Source organism: Geotrypetes seraphini, chromosome 3 (genome assembly GCF_902459505.1).
Source record: "Geotrypetes seraphini chromosome 3, aGeoSer1.1, whole genome shotgun sequence".
NCBI classification, from domain to species: Eukaryota; Metazoa; Chordata; class Amphibia; order Gymnophiona; family Dermophiidae; genus Geotrypetes; species Geotrypetes seraphini.
The window spans coordinates 8,254,080-8,273,166 of NC_047086.1; the positions used below are offsets into that span (position 1 = coordinate 8,254,080).

At 43.3% G+C, this 19,087-nt stretch overlaps 1 protein-coding gene across 2 annotated transcripts in view; it reads right to left on the reverse strand.

Annotated features, from left to right (window-relative positions):
• Positions 1-19,087, reverse strand: part of LOC117357639 — a 269,485-nt gene that overhangs the window by 238,843 nt on the left and 11,555 nt on the right. For both annotated transcript variants that reach the window (XM_033938503.1, XM_033938504.1), the window contains exons 4-7: positions 13,534-13,644; positions 9,448-9,561; positions 6,669-6,863; positions 2,412-2,538 (exon numbers count right to left, since the gene is read on the reverse strand). In XM_033938503.1, coding sequence (XP_033794394.1) covers positions 2,412-2,538; positions 6,669-6,863; positions 9,448-9,561; positions 13,534-13,644 — 547 coding nt within the window. The remainder of the gene's footprint in view (positions 1-2,411; positions 2,539-6,668; positions 6,864-9,447; positions 9,562-13,533; positions 13,645-19,087) is intronic.

Genomic DNA, 19,087 nt, shown 5'->3' on the forward strand with positions numbered 1-19,087 from the left:
CCTGCCCTCATTACTTCAGAACCTAGTATTAATAGTTCCCATCCTCCCGCTCAATGTCCTAATCCCCTTGACTGTGTGCACGTCGAGAAATGCTGCAGCATGTCCACCCATTATAGCTTCTCTCAATTCCATAATGACGACGATTGTCAGATTGAAGGATGTCGTGTCTGTCTCCACTTGCCTTCATGTCCTGACCCTTCAAACTGTTCCATGGCTGGACAATGTATTTCCTTCCCCCCCCCCAATAAAAAAAAAACAATAAGAAAAAGGTGTGATTTAAAATTACAAATTGGGGACTCATATGGGTACTTGAACTTTTGGCTACAAGGGCCCAGCTAGAATCTTACAATAATTTTACCCAACCTAAAATAATAATGCAAAAAACCCCACCACCCTCCCGCCCTGGATGCGTATGATGAAAGGGCTAAAAATAAGATCAGTTCAGTTATCATTCCTTACAGAATTTTGTTAATGGCTCCCAAACATCCAAAAATTAGATTTTTTGTATTCAATTTTCCACGTTTGTTTGTTTTCTTGTTAGCAGTTTATTAATTAGTACTCAGCTAGTTGTGTACTAATCTGTGTTGTCTGGTAGGAATTTTAATACCAGCCACCTAGATTTCGTACTCTTGAAAACTAATCTGCTGAACCAGAACGAACGCAGGTAGGGCTGGTCTCAGTTAGGGCACTGGTCTTTGACCTGGGGGCCGCCGCGTGAGCGGACTGTTGGGCGCGATGGACCCAGCAGCGGCAATTCTAAGCAGAATAGAAATTATTAAAATAAATACCCCCCCCCCCCCTTTTACAAAACCGTAGCAGTGTTTTTAGCGCCGGCTGTGGCGGTAATAGCTCAGACGCTTATAGGAATCCTATGAGTGTCAGAGCTGTTACTGCCACGTCCGGTGCTAAAAAACGCGCTATGGTTTTGTAAGGGGGCTGGTAAATGACTGCTCTTTTCGAAGTCCTCCTCCATTGGTTACTTCGTGTCGAATTAGATATAAAAGTAATATCTACTCTGTACAGCACTGCGTGCGCCTGGTAGCGCTATAGAAATAATTAATAGTCGTAGTACTCAAACCAGTAATATATTCAGTCCCAGGGTATCGTCCTCCATTACACCCAATTATGCAAAACCTGCAAGCTCATACATTCGGATGCCTTGCCTTTTGATTAATGCTAGACCAATGTGCAGTAAGTTAGACATTGTTTGAGAGCTGGAAGAGGATTAAAATTATGCTATAGTTTCTGTTACTGAAATTTGGCTTGATACTACTGAAGGACCTAGACTTCATTCTTTGGTACCATTAAGGTACAACGTGATGTATCGCTCTAGGACATTCAGAACACTGATATGGTTTTTCTCCTGTGTGGATTCTTTTATGAGTTATGAGGGCTACTTGTATTACTGAAATATTTTCCACATTCTGAACATTTATATAGATTTTTTCCCATCGAGTGTCCCCTAGTCTTTGTAATTTTTGATGGAATAAAATTTCAATCCACTCAAACCTGAGGAAATACTTCTTCGTAGAAAGGGTTGTGAATTCGTGGAACAGCCTCTGGTAGAGGTGTTGGGAGACGAAAACTGTATCTGAATTCATGAAAGCCTTGGACAGGTAAATAGGATCTCTAAGGGAGAGGGAGGGATAATAGATGGCATGGATGGGCAGACTGGATAGGCCATAGGATCTATATCTGCATCCATTTTTCGATGTTTTAATTTGTTTGCTCTGGAAGAAAGGCAGGAGAGAGGGGTATGTGCAGTCTTATAGGGACAGTGGGGTGTATCTGGGCTTATTTATCCACTGTGGCTGGTTGGCCCCGGTGCACCATTGAAGTGAAGGGAGGGGGCAAAAGCAGAGGAAAAGAGAAGATGGCTGCTGCTACCATGGTGGTTCCACTGGGCAATGATATTGCTAAGGGTGTTCATCAAAGAAGAAACTATTCCTCTATTTGGGCAAATGGGAGCTTCCTGAGCAACCTCTGTATGTCGCTCAGGCAGAGGAACCTGACAAAAGGCCACTTGGGGAGAAAGGAGGGCAGGAAAAAGAGAAATGTAAAATGACTGTGGCTCAGTCACGTCATGGGGTCATCCTGCCTGCATGTGAAACCCCCCTGCAGAAGCTCCTGCACTAGTGGAACTATGTTCAATCCTAGTTCCCTTACTTAAGTCATACTGTAGAAAACTTTGTTCAATGACCTTGTCACATGCTTTTTCCTAAGATGCAAATTAAAGATTTCACTCCATTGATCATTCCAAGCAATTGGACCTGCTGGATAACTTGCTAAGGGTCCAAGAAGGATTTTCTGCAGAATGCCTAGAAATCTCCCAGCCTAACTTAGAAATCTCAGAGAGACAGTACATGTTCAGCAGGGGCCCGTCCCTACCCTCTCTCTTCTCTGTTACCTACCATATGATGCTGGAAGGTCACGGATGATAGGGGATGCAGACGCATCATCCTCATGGCCCTGAGCCTTTCTGGACACTTTCTCAATGACCACCTCTGCCCTGTCAGAGAGAGGCAGGTACTGAAGTACCTAGAAGCAAGAGAGAGTTGTCACAAAGTCATCTATCATGAAGGAAATTGTATCTCAGGAAGAGTTAGAGTGTCTCAGAGCAACTTTAAGAACTTAAGACTAGCCCTACCGGGTCAGACAAGTGGTACTTCTAGGCCAGTATCCTCTTTCTAATAGTGGCCAATCCAGGTCACAAGTCCCAAAGAGTAACAAGATTCCATGCTACCAGTCCCAGGGACAGCACTGGCTTCCACCATTTCTATCGCAATAACAGTTTCCTGGAGGAAAAGTCCTTAAATTGTCCAAGCATTTTTTAAATCCCAGATATGCTAACCACTGTTACCACATAGAAGCATAGAAACATAGAATATGATGACAGAAAAGGGCCGATGGCCCAACAAGTCTGCCCACTCAAGAACCCTCCCTCCCAACTAGTCTGCCTACTCAAGAATCCTTCTTCCCTGGAGTATCTATCGTTTGAGCATAACTCTAGTACTCCCACCTGTTTGTCCCATCGACTCTTGAAGTCGAGCACGCTACTGGCCTCGACCACCTGGCGGGGAAGATCATTCCATCGATCAATCACCCGTTCAGTGAAAAAGGATTTTCTGGTGTCACCATGAAATCTTCCTCCCTTAAGTTTTAGTGGATATCCTCTTGTCGCCGTGGGACCCTTCAGAAAAAAGATTTCCTCCTCCACTTTGATGTGACCCATGATGTATTTAAATGTTTCTATCATGTCCCCCCTTTCTCTGCGCTCTTCCAGAGAATATAAGCGCAGTCTGATCAGGCATTCTTCATATGGGATGTCTTTAAGTCCTGAGATCATCCTAGTAGCCATTCTCTGTTTCGACTCCATCCTCTTCACATCCTTTTGATAATGTGGCCTCCAAAATTGGACACAGTACTCCAGGTGAGGTCTCACCATGGATCTGTATAACGGTAGTATGACTTCCGGCTTTCAGCTGATGAAGCTGCTTCTGATGCAACCCAGCATTTGTCTGGCCTTTGCTGTAGCTTTCTCCACCTAATTAGCAGCTTTCATATCTTCCCACATCCATGGCAACGAGTTCCAGAGCTTAACAATTGTTCAGTTAAAATAGTTACCTTCTTTGAAGTCATTGCCCGAGAATGTGGTAACTTTGGTCAGCAGAATTAATAAGACAAAGACAGGATGGAGAGTACCAGGACCAAAGCATACAGGGGGGAATTCTAGCTCAGGTTCCAGTTCCAGTTCTTGATATAGTGCATTTTGGAAAGACCATCTATGCAGTATATAAAACAACAGAGGAGGAATAAGAGGGAATGAGATCAGTGGCATAGCAGGGAAAGTTGGCATTCGGGGCGGTGGTGTCCGTCGTCACCACCCCATGCGCCTCTCCACTCTTCCCCGCTGTACTGTGTACCCTCAGTCTTCTCTGCCGTGCTTTGTGTTCCCCCCATACCTCTTGAAAGGTTCACCAATACGACCGGCACCTTCCACCCACTGCTCACGTCAGCGCTTGAGGAACATAAGTTTCCATTGATCATCAGTTATAGGCACAGATAATTCACGTGACCAGATGTCACGTAGTCCATCTATATTTCGTTTTTCTTGTTCCAGTTGTACTAATATTTTGTACCAATTAGATGCTTCATGACCTAATCCCATAATCCCTTTACACAGTGAAAGAATGCTTGGTTTAGAAGATTTTACTGGGATTTTTGAACAAACAATAGCATGGTGAAGTTGTAACCACTTGAAGCTGTGTGTAAAGCTGACACGACGATTTGCACGCAACTCTGAAAAGGATTTGAAACAATCTAATTGCAATATAGCTGACTTTGTATATATACCCAATTCCATTCCTTCTTTCCATATAATGCATTTTCTGTCAATGCAGATATTCCCATTTCCCCATAGAGGGCATCAGTTCAATCTTCCAAAAGGAATATCCAGTTGAGAGTCAATTTCAACAAGCGCCCTTTGAGTAGACCTTATTATAGGTTATAGTTTCAGATGCTGCGGAAGTACAACACAGATTAAGGCCTAGATTCACTAACCTTCCGATCCGTGTCCGATTGGAGGCAGGCCGACCGATTCACCAACCATCTTCATACAAATGAGGGTGATCGGAGGCATGCCCCCAACCGACTGCACGGATCGGATTGAATCTGGGAGAGCCCTGACAGTAGTGACAGGAGAAGTAGCCTCCTGTCACTACTGTCAGGGCTTCTGCCGGCCTTTTTTTTTTTTTTTTATATAGGCTGCAAAATATCAGGCCTATAAAAAAAGCCTCCCCCTACCCGACAAAGTGCCCCCGTGCCGAACACCCCCATGCACGCCCAGCCCAGCACACACACACCCCTGGCACACCCACAACCAGCATGGCACATACCCAGCATAGCCAACACCCCCTGTACCTAAACGTTGGGAGCAGGAGGGGTGCTCAGTCCCTCCTGCTTCGTAGGCCTCCAGTGGTTGGAACAGGAGGAACCGCAAAGTCCTCCTGCTCCTTCTCCTCCGCCCTGCCTGATGTGAATGTGGTCCTTAGGCCCCGCCCCATTGTATCATGTGATGCACAGGGAGGAGCTTAAGGCCCTGATTGGCTCAGGTACCTCGGGCTCCTCCCCCTTGGGAGGGGCATGAGGCGCCTGAGCCAATCAGGGACTTCCTTAGGGCTGAGACTAAGGAAGCCCCTGATTGGCCAAAGCAATAGCTTCCTACTGTTTTCATGGCACAAAATCCAGAAGGAGGGAATGGTTATTAGATGCTGGCTTACTGAACATAGAGTCCTGCCTGGTGTGTAGAGAATCAATTGTTGTGACAGAAATAATGGAAGTTCTGAGAAGCAAATCTGGTGTATTAATGTAAACATTTTAAAGGGAATTGTACAGACCAATGGTAACTAGTGTTCCTTCTATAGTGGGGGTGTGTGTGGGGGGGGTGAGGTGTCACATGGTCCAACCTCTTAGCACCATAAGTTACGATATTTTAACTTCTATATTCAGTATTAATTGAAGTCGTTTCAGGTCCTGTAAAGAGAGACTCTTATGTATGTTCTTTTCACCCCCAACCAGCAATGTGCTGCAGACTCTTACATGCCAAGACTAAGCCATAGTAACATATTAGATGACGGCAGATAAAGACCCGAATGGTCCATCCAGTCTGCCCAACCTGATTCAATTTAAATTTTTTCTTCTTAGCTATTTCTGGGCAAGAATCCAAAGCTTTACCCGGTACTGTGCTTGGGTTCCACTGCCGAAATCTCTGTTAAGACTTACTCCAGCCCATCTACACCCTCCCAGCCATTGAAGCCCTCCCCTGTCCATCCTCCTCCAAACGGCCATGCACAGACACAGACCGTACAAGTCTGCCCAGTACTGGCCTAGTTCAATCTTTAATATTATTTTCTGATTCTAAATCTTCTGTGTTCATCCCACGCTTCTTTGAACTCAGTCACAGTTTTACTCTCCACCACCTCTCTCGGGAGCACATTCCAGGCATCCACTACCCTCTCCGTAAAGTAGAATTTCCTAACATTGCTCTTGAATCTACAACCCCTCAACCTCAAATTATGTCCTCTGGTTTTACCATTTTCCTTTCTTTGGAAAAGATGTTGTTCTACACTAATACCTTTCAAGTATTTGAAAGTCTGAATCATATCTCCCCTGTCCCTCCACGGACCATTGTTCAGTCTGGTGGGTCTCACATCTAAGGTATCCCTATTGTAGAGAATGACACGGGGACAAATTTTTCCCCATCCCCATGGGAACTTATTTTCTCATCTCATCTCAGCAAGTTCTTTTCCCTACCCCATTCCCGCGAGCTCTGTCCTCACCTGCACAAACCTCAAAAACTCTAAAATTATAAGTATTCCAGGCTTGTGTTGTTAAGGCAGAGCTTAAGGGACAGTGACAAAACTCCTGGAGATAGGATGGGGAAAAAATTTGTCCTCGTGTCATTCTCTACCCTATTGCAACTTCACCCAGCACAAAATGACTAAGTGTCTTTCCTCAACTTTATAGTGGTGAACAGCTTCATTCATAAGCCTCTTCTTATCTCTTTTCTCGCATGCCTCCTAAGCTCAATAAATAAAAAGCCCTTTGAAGTGAAGAAAGGACAGAAAAGAGCCAGATTAGTGGAGAAGGTAAGGAAGTGTCCTACGTACTCTGAGGTAGTTATGGATGTTCTTCAATGAGTAGAGGTGACACACAAACCACTGTAGGTAGATCACCAGGTCCTCCTGGGTCACCAAACTTGCAGCATTTCTTTGATCTGTAAGAAAGTTCTCTCGTGCAATGGCGAGTCTCTGAGCCCTCTGAACGGCATCGTTGTACTCTTGCATAATGTAACCGACTTGCTTCTGTGGTTTAAGAAACAACAAGATATTACAATAGGGCAGTGTCTCTCAAACTTTTTTAAGCTCCAACACACTAAATGGAGCAAATGTTTTTCGCAGCACATTATAATTGAAATGATAAAATTGCAAAACCAACAAAAAATTAAATTTTAGAGCTAATATTTAAAGTTCTTTAAGCTATGTATGGGTAATTGTAACAATGATGAAACTAAAGTAGACAGAATAGAATTGCTAATCAATGGAGCTTGTTTTTGAATGCAATTGAGCTAAAAAACACGGCTCGATAGTTGACAAGCAAAGACATGTCATCATTCACCATCTGCAGTCGTTCTCTTTGATTTAATTTCTGTCAGAGCTGAAAATCCAAATTCACAAAGATAAGAAGATCCAACGGTAACAAAGCCTTGATTGCTTTGTTGCTCAAGTTAGGATAACTACTGCATAAAAAATAAAAATAAAATTACTTGCCAATCACATCAAAGAATGATGCTTGTCTGGGCGGCTGTATCCTTCTGCACATAGACACTCATAACATTGACAGACTCTTGCATACATGACGTACATGTCATCTATTCTAGTGAATATTTATGAAGGGAATTTTTAAAAATAAACTAAGATTCTGGAATCTCTCGTGGCACACAGTTTGAAAGACACTGCATTAGGGTATGGCTTAATTTTGGAAGCTAAGTCAAAAATAATAGGAAGTGAGGAAAATGCTCTCAAAAATATACAGAGGTGAGAGGTCAAAATCAATGACGAAAATATAACTGGGAACAAGACTTCTCAATATGTAAATTAAATAGTAAGGCTTAAATGTAGATGTTGAGAATATAAAGTAATACAATTTTTCACATACAATTAGAAGAGACCGTTTCAGCTTATGAACACAAGTTGTTGTCCGATTCACATAGCAACTATTTCTCTGGCATTCAAAGTTTTGCATTTCTCCTTTGGGTTCCTTGAAACAGACCCTCGAAACATGGTCCATGTCGGGACCTGCTAACACATCTTAAAGCTAAGTGGAGTGGCTTTTCCTCTCATTGCCATTGAGAACAAAGTTATTAATCAATAGCCTCACTTACTATTTCTCACATCAAAATCATACACAGTGATGGGACGGTGGGTTCAACTATAGGAGCTTTGGCTCTTGGTCGGATTACACAAATCTGAGTGTTTGTGAAAAATTGTATTACTTTATATTCTCAACATCTACATTTAAGCCTTACTATTTGATTTACATATTGAGAAGTCTTGTTCCCAGTTATATTTTCATCATTAATTTTGGAAGCAACATGCCCCATTCAAGTGGACCAGCTGCATTCACAGGTCCTAGTAGAAGCTGAGAATGTAGCAGGCAACCTGGGTTAGGCAAACAGAGAAAATTCTAGAGAGAGAGGTTTACAATAAATTAAATGTGGTTCAATGCCTTATCCAGAGCCCCATTGCTAAGGGGGGGTCAGAGATGGTATAATTCATTCAGGGGTCCCATCCTTAAGGGGAACAGAGAGAGAGTGCAGCTCACTCAGGGCTCTATCACTATAGATGAAACGAAAAGAATGCAATGCCAAATCCCGTTACTGAGTAAATTCACCTTGGGATTACCCAGAGGAGATAGCAATGGGTACAGACTTTGAGTTAAGCTAGTGTCTATTTATCTGACTATGGAAGAGTATTGATCAGAATTACTAGATGTCAACAGGCAGAATCGAGAGAATCCCAAAGGTGAAGTGGGGTCTGCTGATCATGGTATGTTTGTCACCAGTCATTATGGCCTAAGGAACAAGGTAAGACCCTGTCATTGTTTTTATCTCCAACTAAAAAACATATATTATTCTATTGTCTGAAGGCTGGGGGGGGAGGGGATGCACAAGGGGCAGAAGCTGCAGATATTCTGAAGGAATACAGGTACTAAGCAGGGATCACGTGCTCCAGAAATGTTTCAGTCTGGTGAATGAATGTGTGGGTCTAGTATCGGCACACATCTTCATCACATGAAAAATTTTAAGAGATGAAGAAAAGTGAAATGTCTCAGTTCCCCGCTAAAATTAGAAGGGAAAAGATTCTGTACGAACATAAGGAAGTTCTTTTTCACCCAGAGAGTGGTGGAAAAGTGGAATACTCTTCCAGAGGCTGTTATAGGGGAAAGCACCCTCCAGGGATTCAAGACAAGGTTGGATAAGTTCCTACTGGAACAGAACAAACGCAAGTAAGGCTAGAGTCAAATAGGGCACTAGGGCACTGGTCTTTGACTGAAGGGCTGCTGCGTGAGCAGACTGCTGGGCATGATGGACCACTGGTCTGACCCAGCAGTAGCAAATCTTATGTTCTTATGTGTAATACATGTTTTGATTGGAAGGGATCAACTCTGTGGTTTGTGAACTTTTTAAATGATTAGGAAAGAAAATGCTGGTGTCCACAAGCTTTTCATGACCTTCTTCACTGTTTGGAAGGAGAAGGTGAAAACCTGGTCAGTATGAGTAGCATAAACATGGTCTCAATGCAGGGAGTAGGTGCACTGGTGAGCCCTCAGACTTCAGTGATTCGCAGCAGTGTGTGCAGTCATCTCCCTGTACTTCAGATCTCTTACCTGGTAGAGAGGGTAGAGGTGTTCGATGGTGCTGCTGTGCTGGCAAAATCTTCTCCATCTTAGCAGGTGCAAATATTTGCTCTGAACTAGCTGGGGAATCCTATCTGTGAAAAACTTGGAGAAGACAAACACATGTTAGTTAACGAGAAATAACAACCAACATCTAAGTCAGTGCTTCTCAACCATCTACTGGAGACATCTCTAGCTTATTGGGTTTTTGCCATTACCACCAGGACATCACTCAACTCCCTAAGCACCCTGGGATATAGTTTGTCTGGTCCCATGGCTTTGTTCACTTTGAGCTTTGAAAGTTCATAGTAGATGCTGCTGGACGTAAACTCAAAATCTCAAAACGGGTCTTCCGAGCTTTCCCTTGTCTGTAACTGTGGACCGGATCCCGGCGCCTCGCAGGTAAAGACTGAGCAGAAGTATTCATTTAGTAGTTCGGCTTTATCGGAGTCCGATTCTACATAATTCCTGTCTGGTTTCCTAAGGCGCACTATCCCATCTGTGTTCCTCTTTCTGTCACTAATATACCTGAAGAAGGATTTATCCCCTTTTTTAATGCTCTTTGCTAGATTCTCTTCCATCCGGAGTTTGGCCTCTCTGACTGCTGTTTTGACAGCTCTAGACTTGGCCAGATAGTCTTCTTTAATCTCTCGTTTCCCAGATTGTTTGCAGGAGATAAATGCTTTTTTCTTCTTTTTTACGAGGTCCGAGATCTCCGCAGAGAACCAATGAGGTTTATTGTTTCTCTGCCATTTACTTACTGTTTTTATATAGAGGTTGGTTGCTTCATGTAGGGTAGATTTCAGAGCTGACCACATTACCTCTACATTATCAGTTGCGGCCTGGTTTTGCAGCGCCCAATAGACGAAATCACCTATGCTTTTGAAGTTAGTGCCCTTAAAGTTGAGGACCTTTGTGGATGTGTTAGATCTTAGTGAATCCTTTCCTGAGGTGAAACCACACCATGTTGTGGTCACTGGAGGCCAACGTATCGTCTACTGAAACCTCTGTGACACTTTCTCCGTTGGTGAGTACCAGGTCCAGTATCGCCTGATCCCTAGTGGGCTCCAATACCATCTGTTTGAGTTGTGCTCCCTTTATGGAGATTAGTAGCCTTCTGCTGCCGCTGGTCGTAGCAGAAAGTTTGTTCCAATCTGCATCAGGCATATTGAAGTCCCCTAACAACACCGTGTCTCCAGGCAGAGTGATGGTCTCTATATCTTCAATTAGTTCTATATCTATGTTTTTCTGTTGTCTTGGAGGTCTATATACAACAACAAGATACAGGCATTTGTCATTCCCCCTGTCCAGGTTCACCCAAAGGGACGTATGCGATCCTGGTAACTTTGATGTCCTCTTTAGTGTATAGTGCTACCCCTCCTCCTGTTTTGCCCTCTCTGTCTCGATGAAATAAGTTGTATCCTGGTATAGCCATATCCCACCCATGGGAATCTGTGAACCAGGTCTCAGATATTGCAACCACATCTAGGTCGGCGTTCCTTATTTCTGTTTCTAATTCCAGAATTTTATTGCCTAAACTGTGGGCATTAATGTACATAGTCCTCCATACTTTGTTTGCTTGGTCTCTGTGGTGATTTTCCCGCCTGAATTAGTGTGGTTCCTACAGTACTGTTTGCCATGTGTGTACTTACTTCAGACTCAGAAATGGAGTGGCAACTTACCCCACCAGGATAGTTACCACACCAGTATGTGAGTGGGTACACTCTCCCAACTTACCTAGTTTAAAGCCCTATGAAGCAAAGACGTTCTTACCTCTTCTGGTCAGGTGGAGCCCGTCTGGTCCCTGTAGTCCTAGTAATGCATCTCCATGGTTCAGGAATCCGAAGTTCATCTCTTTGCACCATCCGTGTAGCCACTCGTTTGCCCTCTGGATACGATCTTCCCTGGCTCTTCCCTTACCTCTCACTGGAAGGATCGAGGAGAAGACCACCTGCGCTTCCATCCGCCTCAGCTTCTCACCCAGGACTCCAAAATCTTCAGATATTTTCTCCGGGATGTTCCTGGCAGTGTCGTTCATTCCGACATGGATGAGAAAAATGGGGAAGTGGTCTTGGGGCTTGTTAAGTCATTCTAAGCAGGCGGTCACATCCCGGATCCTGGCTCCTGGTAGACAACAAACCTCTCTGGATTGCATATCTGGTCTGCAAATTGGTCTCTCGGTGCCTCTCAGCAGGGAGTCCCCAATGACTACCACTCTGCGCTTCTTCGGGGGGAGCTGATCCGTTGCCCCCGGAACCGGAGCCATCTGTTGGACAACTTCCTGTACTTCATTGGCAGGTTCTTCCTGTAAAAGCTGGAATCTGTTCCTCAAGGTGATTTGTGGTGTCGAAGTAAAACTGCCCTGTTTGCAAGAAAAAGAAGAAGAAGAAGAGGAAGGTCTTCTGTGTTTGCCTGTAGAGGAGGTTACCAGCTGCCAGAAGTCAGTGTCTCTAGCCTCTTCCTGTACCCCAATCATTGGTTTCAAAGTTATAAGTTTGGTCGGTTTGGGCGTCTCGAGGTTGGTCTTGTCTTGCACCAGCTCCTGGATGACTCTGTCGATGAAGGCCTCATCTTCCCAGATGCTTCTCAGGCGCTTCACCTCTTCCCTTAGGCTCCTCAGCTCCTGCAGGAAGTCTCCGTCTAGCTAGCCAACCTCATCTGTCTTTATGGAGACTGAAGTCTTCTTCTGGGGGATAGCCTCGGTCTGCACAGAGACCTCTGTCCACCGTCCTGGGTCGTCCTCCGTCTGCACGTAGGCCATGGCCATCCTCTGGATCTCTTCGGTGACTGGAATGCCGGTCTTGATTGTAACGACACATGCATGCGTGTGATGTTATCGCATCACATCTGCCCATGTGCAGATGCCTTCCTGACGCGGCTCCAAGCATGAGAAGAGGTTGGGGTGGGGATGGGACAGAACAGGGCGTGACTTGGGTAGAACAGGGCAGGGTTGGGTGGGCCATGGGGCTGGGCCATGGGTCCGGGTTTTACGATCATAAAATTTGGTAGCCTTATTTATTTATTTCTATACCTTTTTTATCCAAAACGTTTCACAAGGGGTTACATACATAAAATGTTAAAAATCTATACAAAATAAGAAAATAAAAAACATATTCAGTGTAGCATAAGTTCAATGTAGTATAAACCAATTGGTTAGAAAAATGCATTAAAGAATTCCTCTCTCCACATTTTCGAATCTGGCCAACAAGGCCATTCCATAACTTAACTCCTGCACATGTAAAAGTCATAGCGTTCATGTCTACATGTGTAGGGTTGGCCTTTGTTTTCAACAATGCAGCACCTGCAGAACGCAGGGATCTTTGTGGTTGATAACGAGACATCATGTTCTTAAAAATTTCAGGCATCGTACCATATAAAAACTGATGACGTAACATGATTGCCTTATACTGAATTCGAAACGCAACTGGCAACCAATGCAGTTGTTGAAAATATGGAGTAATATGCTCATATCTTGATGTTCCAGTTATCAACCTGGCTGAAGCATTCTGGACCACCTGCAATGCCCTACCCTACACCTGGTCTTTGTTATTCCCAGGTACAGGACATTGCAGTAGTCCAGCCGTAACAAGACCATTGCATGTACAACAACACGGAAGTTGGATAATAACAGTATTGGTTTCACCCGGTACAGTAAGTGTATTTGTGCAAAACATACTTGCACAGTTTTTGCAACTTGACAATTCATAGTAAGCCCTGGGTCCAATTTTACTCCCAGGACTGTCATGGACTTCCTCACTAGTAGTACCTCATCCATTACTTTTAATGTTTTTGGCCATTTAACATGGTCTGGTTTCCCTACAAACATTATCTCGGTCTTGTCTACATTCAATCTCAAACCCTGCTTCTCCATCCACCCAGTAATTTCACTCATATAATTACTCAGTAACTTTTCCAACCCATCTCCCCACACACTTACTGGGGAAAAAAATAATAATGTCATCCACATAAATGCGGTATTCAACTCCTAAAGATTGAAACAGCTGACCAATGGTAGCCATATAGATATTAAATAACAGCGCTGAAAGCACCGAACCTTACTCCACACGGACCCATTACCTGGTGTAGCAGGAGAGGCATACTCTCCGCAGTGTACTCGTGTCTCAGGCAACTCTCCAGCTCTTTCTGCAGGACATCGGCCTGAATACCCAGAGACTTTGCATCTGCTACCTGTCAAACAATAATCAGACAACACAGGGCCTCGTTTATCCAGTTATAACCAATTAGCTTCCTTCATGGAACAACGGGTTTATTGCCTTGAGGTAATAAATCTGATCTAAAATTCTAGATGTTAAAAGCAGGACATGATTCAACAAACATTCATCCCACATCTAAAACTGACCGTTACCTAGGATGAGATTCACCGATTCTCCGCAGTCAAAATTTTTGCTGTAATGCTGTTTGTGTCAGTAGTTTTGGACCATATGCTGTCCCCAGAGGTTAAAAGTGAATATTGACTGTTAAGTAAATGAAAGAGAAGGCCATATAATCTAGGGAAGTGTTTGTCAGGATGAGCTGAGAATGACATGGGGACACATTTGTCCCCATCCTTGCCGGATCTCAATTTCCCGTCCCTGTCCCTGCCACATTCCTGCAAGTTCTGTCCTCATCTGCATTAGCCTCAAACATTTCAAAATCATAAGGGTTCGAGGCTTGGGCGGTTAAGGCGGAGCTTACAGGAATGGGGCAGGGACAGCGACAAAACCCACGGGGATGGGACAAGGAAATGGAGTTCCTGCGGGGATAGGGAAAATGTGTCCCCGTTGTCATTCTCTACACTGCACCACTCTATAAATCAAAATGTAGTAAAAGTGAGCTAAGTGTAGGACAATCCAGCCATTGTGACATCACTGATGAGGTTGGCTCTTATTGGTGGAATGAGGCATTATGACAGCACAATACCAGCTCTGGTTATCAGAGGCTGAAACTCTCCACACCATTTATTTATTCAATTTTCTATACTTTTCTCCCACGTAGAGAATGGTCCCCATGGGAACTCATTTTCCTGTCCCATTCCAGAGAGTTCTCTTCCTGTCCCTGCCCCATTCCCGAAATCTCTGTCCTAATCTGCGTTAGCCTCGAACATTTCAAAATCATAAGTGTTTGAAGCTTGGGTGGTTAAGGCAGAGCTTGCAGGAATGGGACAGGGGCAGAACGGGGATATTGAGATGCCGCAGGGACAAGGACAAATGTGTCCCAGGCTGCAGGTCACATTCCACATCATTGTACAGGCTCTATTTTAGCTAAGTCTGCATCATTCTATTGGTATTCCAGCTACTTCCTCAGCTTGGATTTCTTTAAGGACGGGATATGGTCAATGATCCCTGTAAGGATAGGCTGGATACACGAACATTTTTTTTGGGGGGGTGAGTGACAAGTTCTAAAGACCAACAATGTTCCAGATTTTGTGAGTGACCATGTAAAATCTGTAAATGACGCTCTTAGAATCTGTTAGCGATTACTCACGCGATCTGCTTAGAGGGAACTGTCAGCCTAGCATTGCTAGCAATCGGCATTTTGGTTGCCCTGACCAATGTCAGCAAAGGCCTATGGGAAATTATATCAATCTGACTCTATAATGTTAATGCAGTTAGACCCCAAATGCTCCTGCACAGAATCCACATACATTAAGCATCCAGCCGGACTGGATTGTTTATCAAGAAGATAGGCTAAGCCAGAGACGAATCCCATCTACCATGCCTGCAAGTATCACACCCTCCTTATCAATTAAACTAACCATTGTTTCAAACAGAGAAAGATACTGGGAAATACAATAGTTTCTATATTCAGAATAAGATTCCAAACTATAAAAGCCTCCTCTCTGCAACACACCTCTCTCTCTATCTCTGGAACCTGAAGCTTAGACCATCGCCTCCCCCCCTTCTCTCCTTCTTGCTCTACTGGGAATTTCACGCCTCTCTTTCTTTGACTGGCCTCTCTCATTCACAGGAGCACAGAAGCAGTCTCTGTATTCACTCTGTATTTGTAAAAGCTTAAGTATCTTTTTAAAGATTGCCTTTCTCTATTTCTCTATTATATTCTTTATGCCTCACTTCTGGCTGTGCTTGTCATTTGATTTTACTTCCTGGTGAATCTTCTGTGAGGGTATTGAACTCGGGACCTGGCGTTTGTAAGGGCGCTTCACATATCCCCTCCATCTTTACATTTTGGGGGGGTCCATCCTTACAGGAACGTTTGGTATGTAATATATAGAAATAAAATAAAACAATGCATCTTATGATTAGCTTCTGAAGTTAACCCTTTAGACCAGAAATAAGCAATTGATGACAAATATCAGAATACATAAGTGAACAAGAGCATTCCAGTGGCAATCTCACAGGAAGAGGGAGGGGGAGGATAAGGTGAGAAAAAAGGGTGAGTTGGGTGGGTCAGAGACAAGAAAATCATATGGTCGGATGATAAAGCAGTATAATGTTATGGTTTGTAATGTGATAGAAAACCAATCCCCCTTTTAGCGCTGGAGCTGGCGATAAAAAAGCCTAATGTGGCTTTGTGAAAAGGGGGAGGTGTGAGGTAATACCTTTTTTATTGGATTAATTTAGGGCCCCTTTTATCAAACTGTGGTAGAACTGGCAAGGTAAATGCTCAGACACTCATTCAAATCCTATGAGCGTTGGAGCATTTACCTCGCTGGAGTACAGCTCTTCCAAGCAAGGACTGTCTATTGTATGTTAAATGTACAGTGCTGTGTACACCTTTCAGCGCTATAGAAATGATAAATAAGAACATAAGAATTGCCGCTGCTGGGTCAGACCAGTGGTCCATCGTGCCCAGCAGTCGGCTCACACGGCGGCCCTTAGGTCAAAGACCAGTGCCCTATTTGAGTCTAGCCTTATCTGCGAACGTTCTGGTTCAGCAGAAACTTATCTAACTTGGTCTTGAATCCCTGGAGGGTGTTTTCCCCTATAACAGCCTCCGGAAGAGCGTTCCAGTTTTCTACCACTCTCTGGGTGAAGAACTTCCTTACGATTGTACAGAATCTATCCCCTTTCAACTTTAGAGAGTGCCCTCTCATTCTCCCTACCTTGGAGAGGGTGAACAACCTGTCTTTATCTACTAAGTCTATTCCCTTCAGTACCTTGAATGTTTCAATCATGTCCCCTCTGCCTCCTCTTTTCAAGGGAGAAGAGGCCCAGTTTCTCTAATCTTTCGCTGTATGGCAACTCCTCCAGCCCCTTAACCATTTTAGTCGCTCTTCTCGGGACCTTTTCGAGTAATAATAATAATAACTTTATTTTTGTATACCGTAATACCACAAACAGTTCAGAGCGGTTTACAGTATAAGAGACTGTACATATACAGCGAAGATACAATGTAAGGGAATATACTATGCAGTTGAGAGCAATTTACAATGCAGGGGACTGTACATATTTAGCATTGGTGTTAATACAGCGGAAAAACAAAGCAGAATTACAGTGCAGGAGTCTGTACATCTACAGCAGAGATATTTATACAGTGAAATGTGGTGCGAGAGACTTAAAGAATAAGATACAGTGCAAGAGACTGGATAATGCGGTTGTAGCGGTTTACTATGCAAAGATAGTTACTTGTATGGCGAGGATAAAGAGTGGTAAATGACAAGTATCAATTATCAATTACGGGAGGGTGTCGAGAGGGGAGGGGTAAGTGGGAAGGAAGGAAGTATTGGATTGGGGTGGAGGAAAGGAGAGATCGGGGGAGGAGAGGTGGTAGGGTATAGTTATTTGGAGGGGAGGGGTTTGAGAAATTTATCACAGAGGGAAGATTTGAGAGTAGTACCATGTCCTTCTTCATGTACGGCAACCAGTGCTGGATGCAGTATTCCAGGTGAGGGCGTACCATGGCTCAGTACAGCGGCTTGATAACCTTCTCCGATCTGTTCGTGATCCCCTTCTTAATAGTAATACAGTATAAAGTTGAACCACAGTTTGATAAAAGGGGGCCTTAGTGCATTGTTTGATTCGCTTTCATCTGAAAGAAGTGATATCCTGGTTGGTATTGTGATGTTTAAGGGGTAAAGGGTTTGGGACTTGATATATTGCTTTTTCTGTTACTTGGGGCAGTGAAGTGTCAAGTGACTTGCCCAGAGTCACAGGAGCTTCAGTGGGAATTTAACTCACAACCTCAGGGTGCCGAGGCCAGCTGCTCTGACCATTAGACCACTCCTCTGTGTAGATGAATCTTAGTCTTTAGCATCTGGCTTGTTTCTCCAATGTAGCATCCTTCTTTACACTTTTTGCATTAAACAATTGTTTCATAATTTAATTCAGCACAAGGGGATTGTAAGCTCTTTTGAACAGGGACTGTTTTCTTCTTCTTTGTGACTCTGTACAGCGCTGCGTACGTCTGGTAGCGCTATAGAAATAATTAATAATGGTAGTATTTATTTAAAAATTTATAACCGCATACAACTCTGCGGTTTCCATATCCCAGACATAAAATCTTGTTTCCCTGCGATTTCCACATATAACGTAGACATGTCTGGACAACATCATAAACATCCCCCCCAAATAAAATACCATAATATCAAGTCAAAACAAAATTCACCAATTAAAAAAGCAACCAAAAGTCCTCTTCATTACTAAACTATACCTTTTGGTGGAATTCTTTGAGCATGTATCATAAATTTGAATCATATGCTTATGAAAAGAAAAATATAATTCGACTTTCCAAAAGTTTGATACAATGTAAATCACCCTGGAAATTCCTAGACTCATATGTTCAATCTATTTCATAGACACTCCTCTCTTCTTCTTCTTTCTCTTCCTCTTCCTCTTCTTTTTCTTTATCTTCATCTTTTTCCTCATTTTATTCTTTTTCTTTCTTCCTTCAATTTCTCTTTCCTCTTATCTTTTCTTTTATTATTTTTTCATGAACAGTCCTAGTACTTTAGATCTTTTAAAACGATTCAATTCTACATTGCTCAATGTAACTGAATATTTGTTATTCTAAATGTTTTGTTTTATATTTTGATACCATGTACTTGAACTGTTTCTTATATTTTTTCAAAAAACTCAATAAAAAATATTGAACAATAAAAAAAAAAACAAAAAAACAAGCAAAGACGTCAGATCAAATGATCGACTCCAAAGTAGGTAGCCCAACCAATTCACATTTGCACGCAAAGCAAGTCTAATTCAAGCAATTCAGAAATACAAACAGGCTTTAAATCATACATTACTGTCAGGGAAATCTAAAGAGGATAGGAAGGCATTGGCAAATAATTGCGTTTTCAGCATTTTCTTAAAATTCATCCTCCCAATACAGTATCGCAAGATACCAGGCAGGGCGTTCCGTAATTCTACACCAGCCACAGATATCACTGATGCTCCCATCCAAACATACATAGTCGACATTCTTCCCCCCCCCCCCCCCCCCAAACTTAGGGCTCCTTTTACAAAGGTGCGCTAGCGTTTTTAGCGCACGCACCGGAAAGCGCACGCTAGCCGAAAAACTACCGCCTGCTCAAGAGGAAGCGATAGCGGCTAGCACAAGCACGCTATTCCGCGCGTTAAGGCCCTAACACGCCTTCGTAAAATGAGCCCTAAATTTCATCCCATTTACAGCTCTAAGCTCTCTTCTCGGTTTATAAATTTCCAAAAATTCTTGCAAG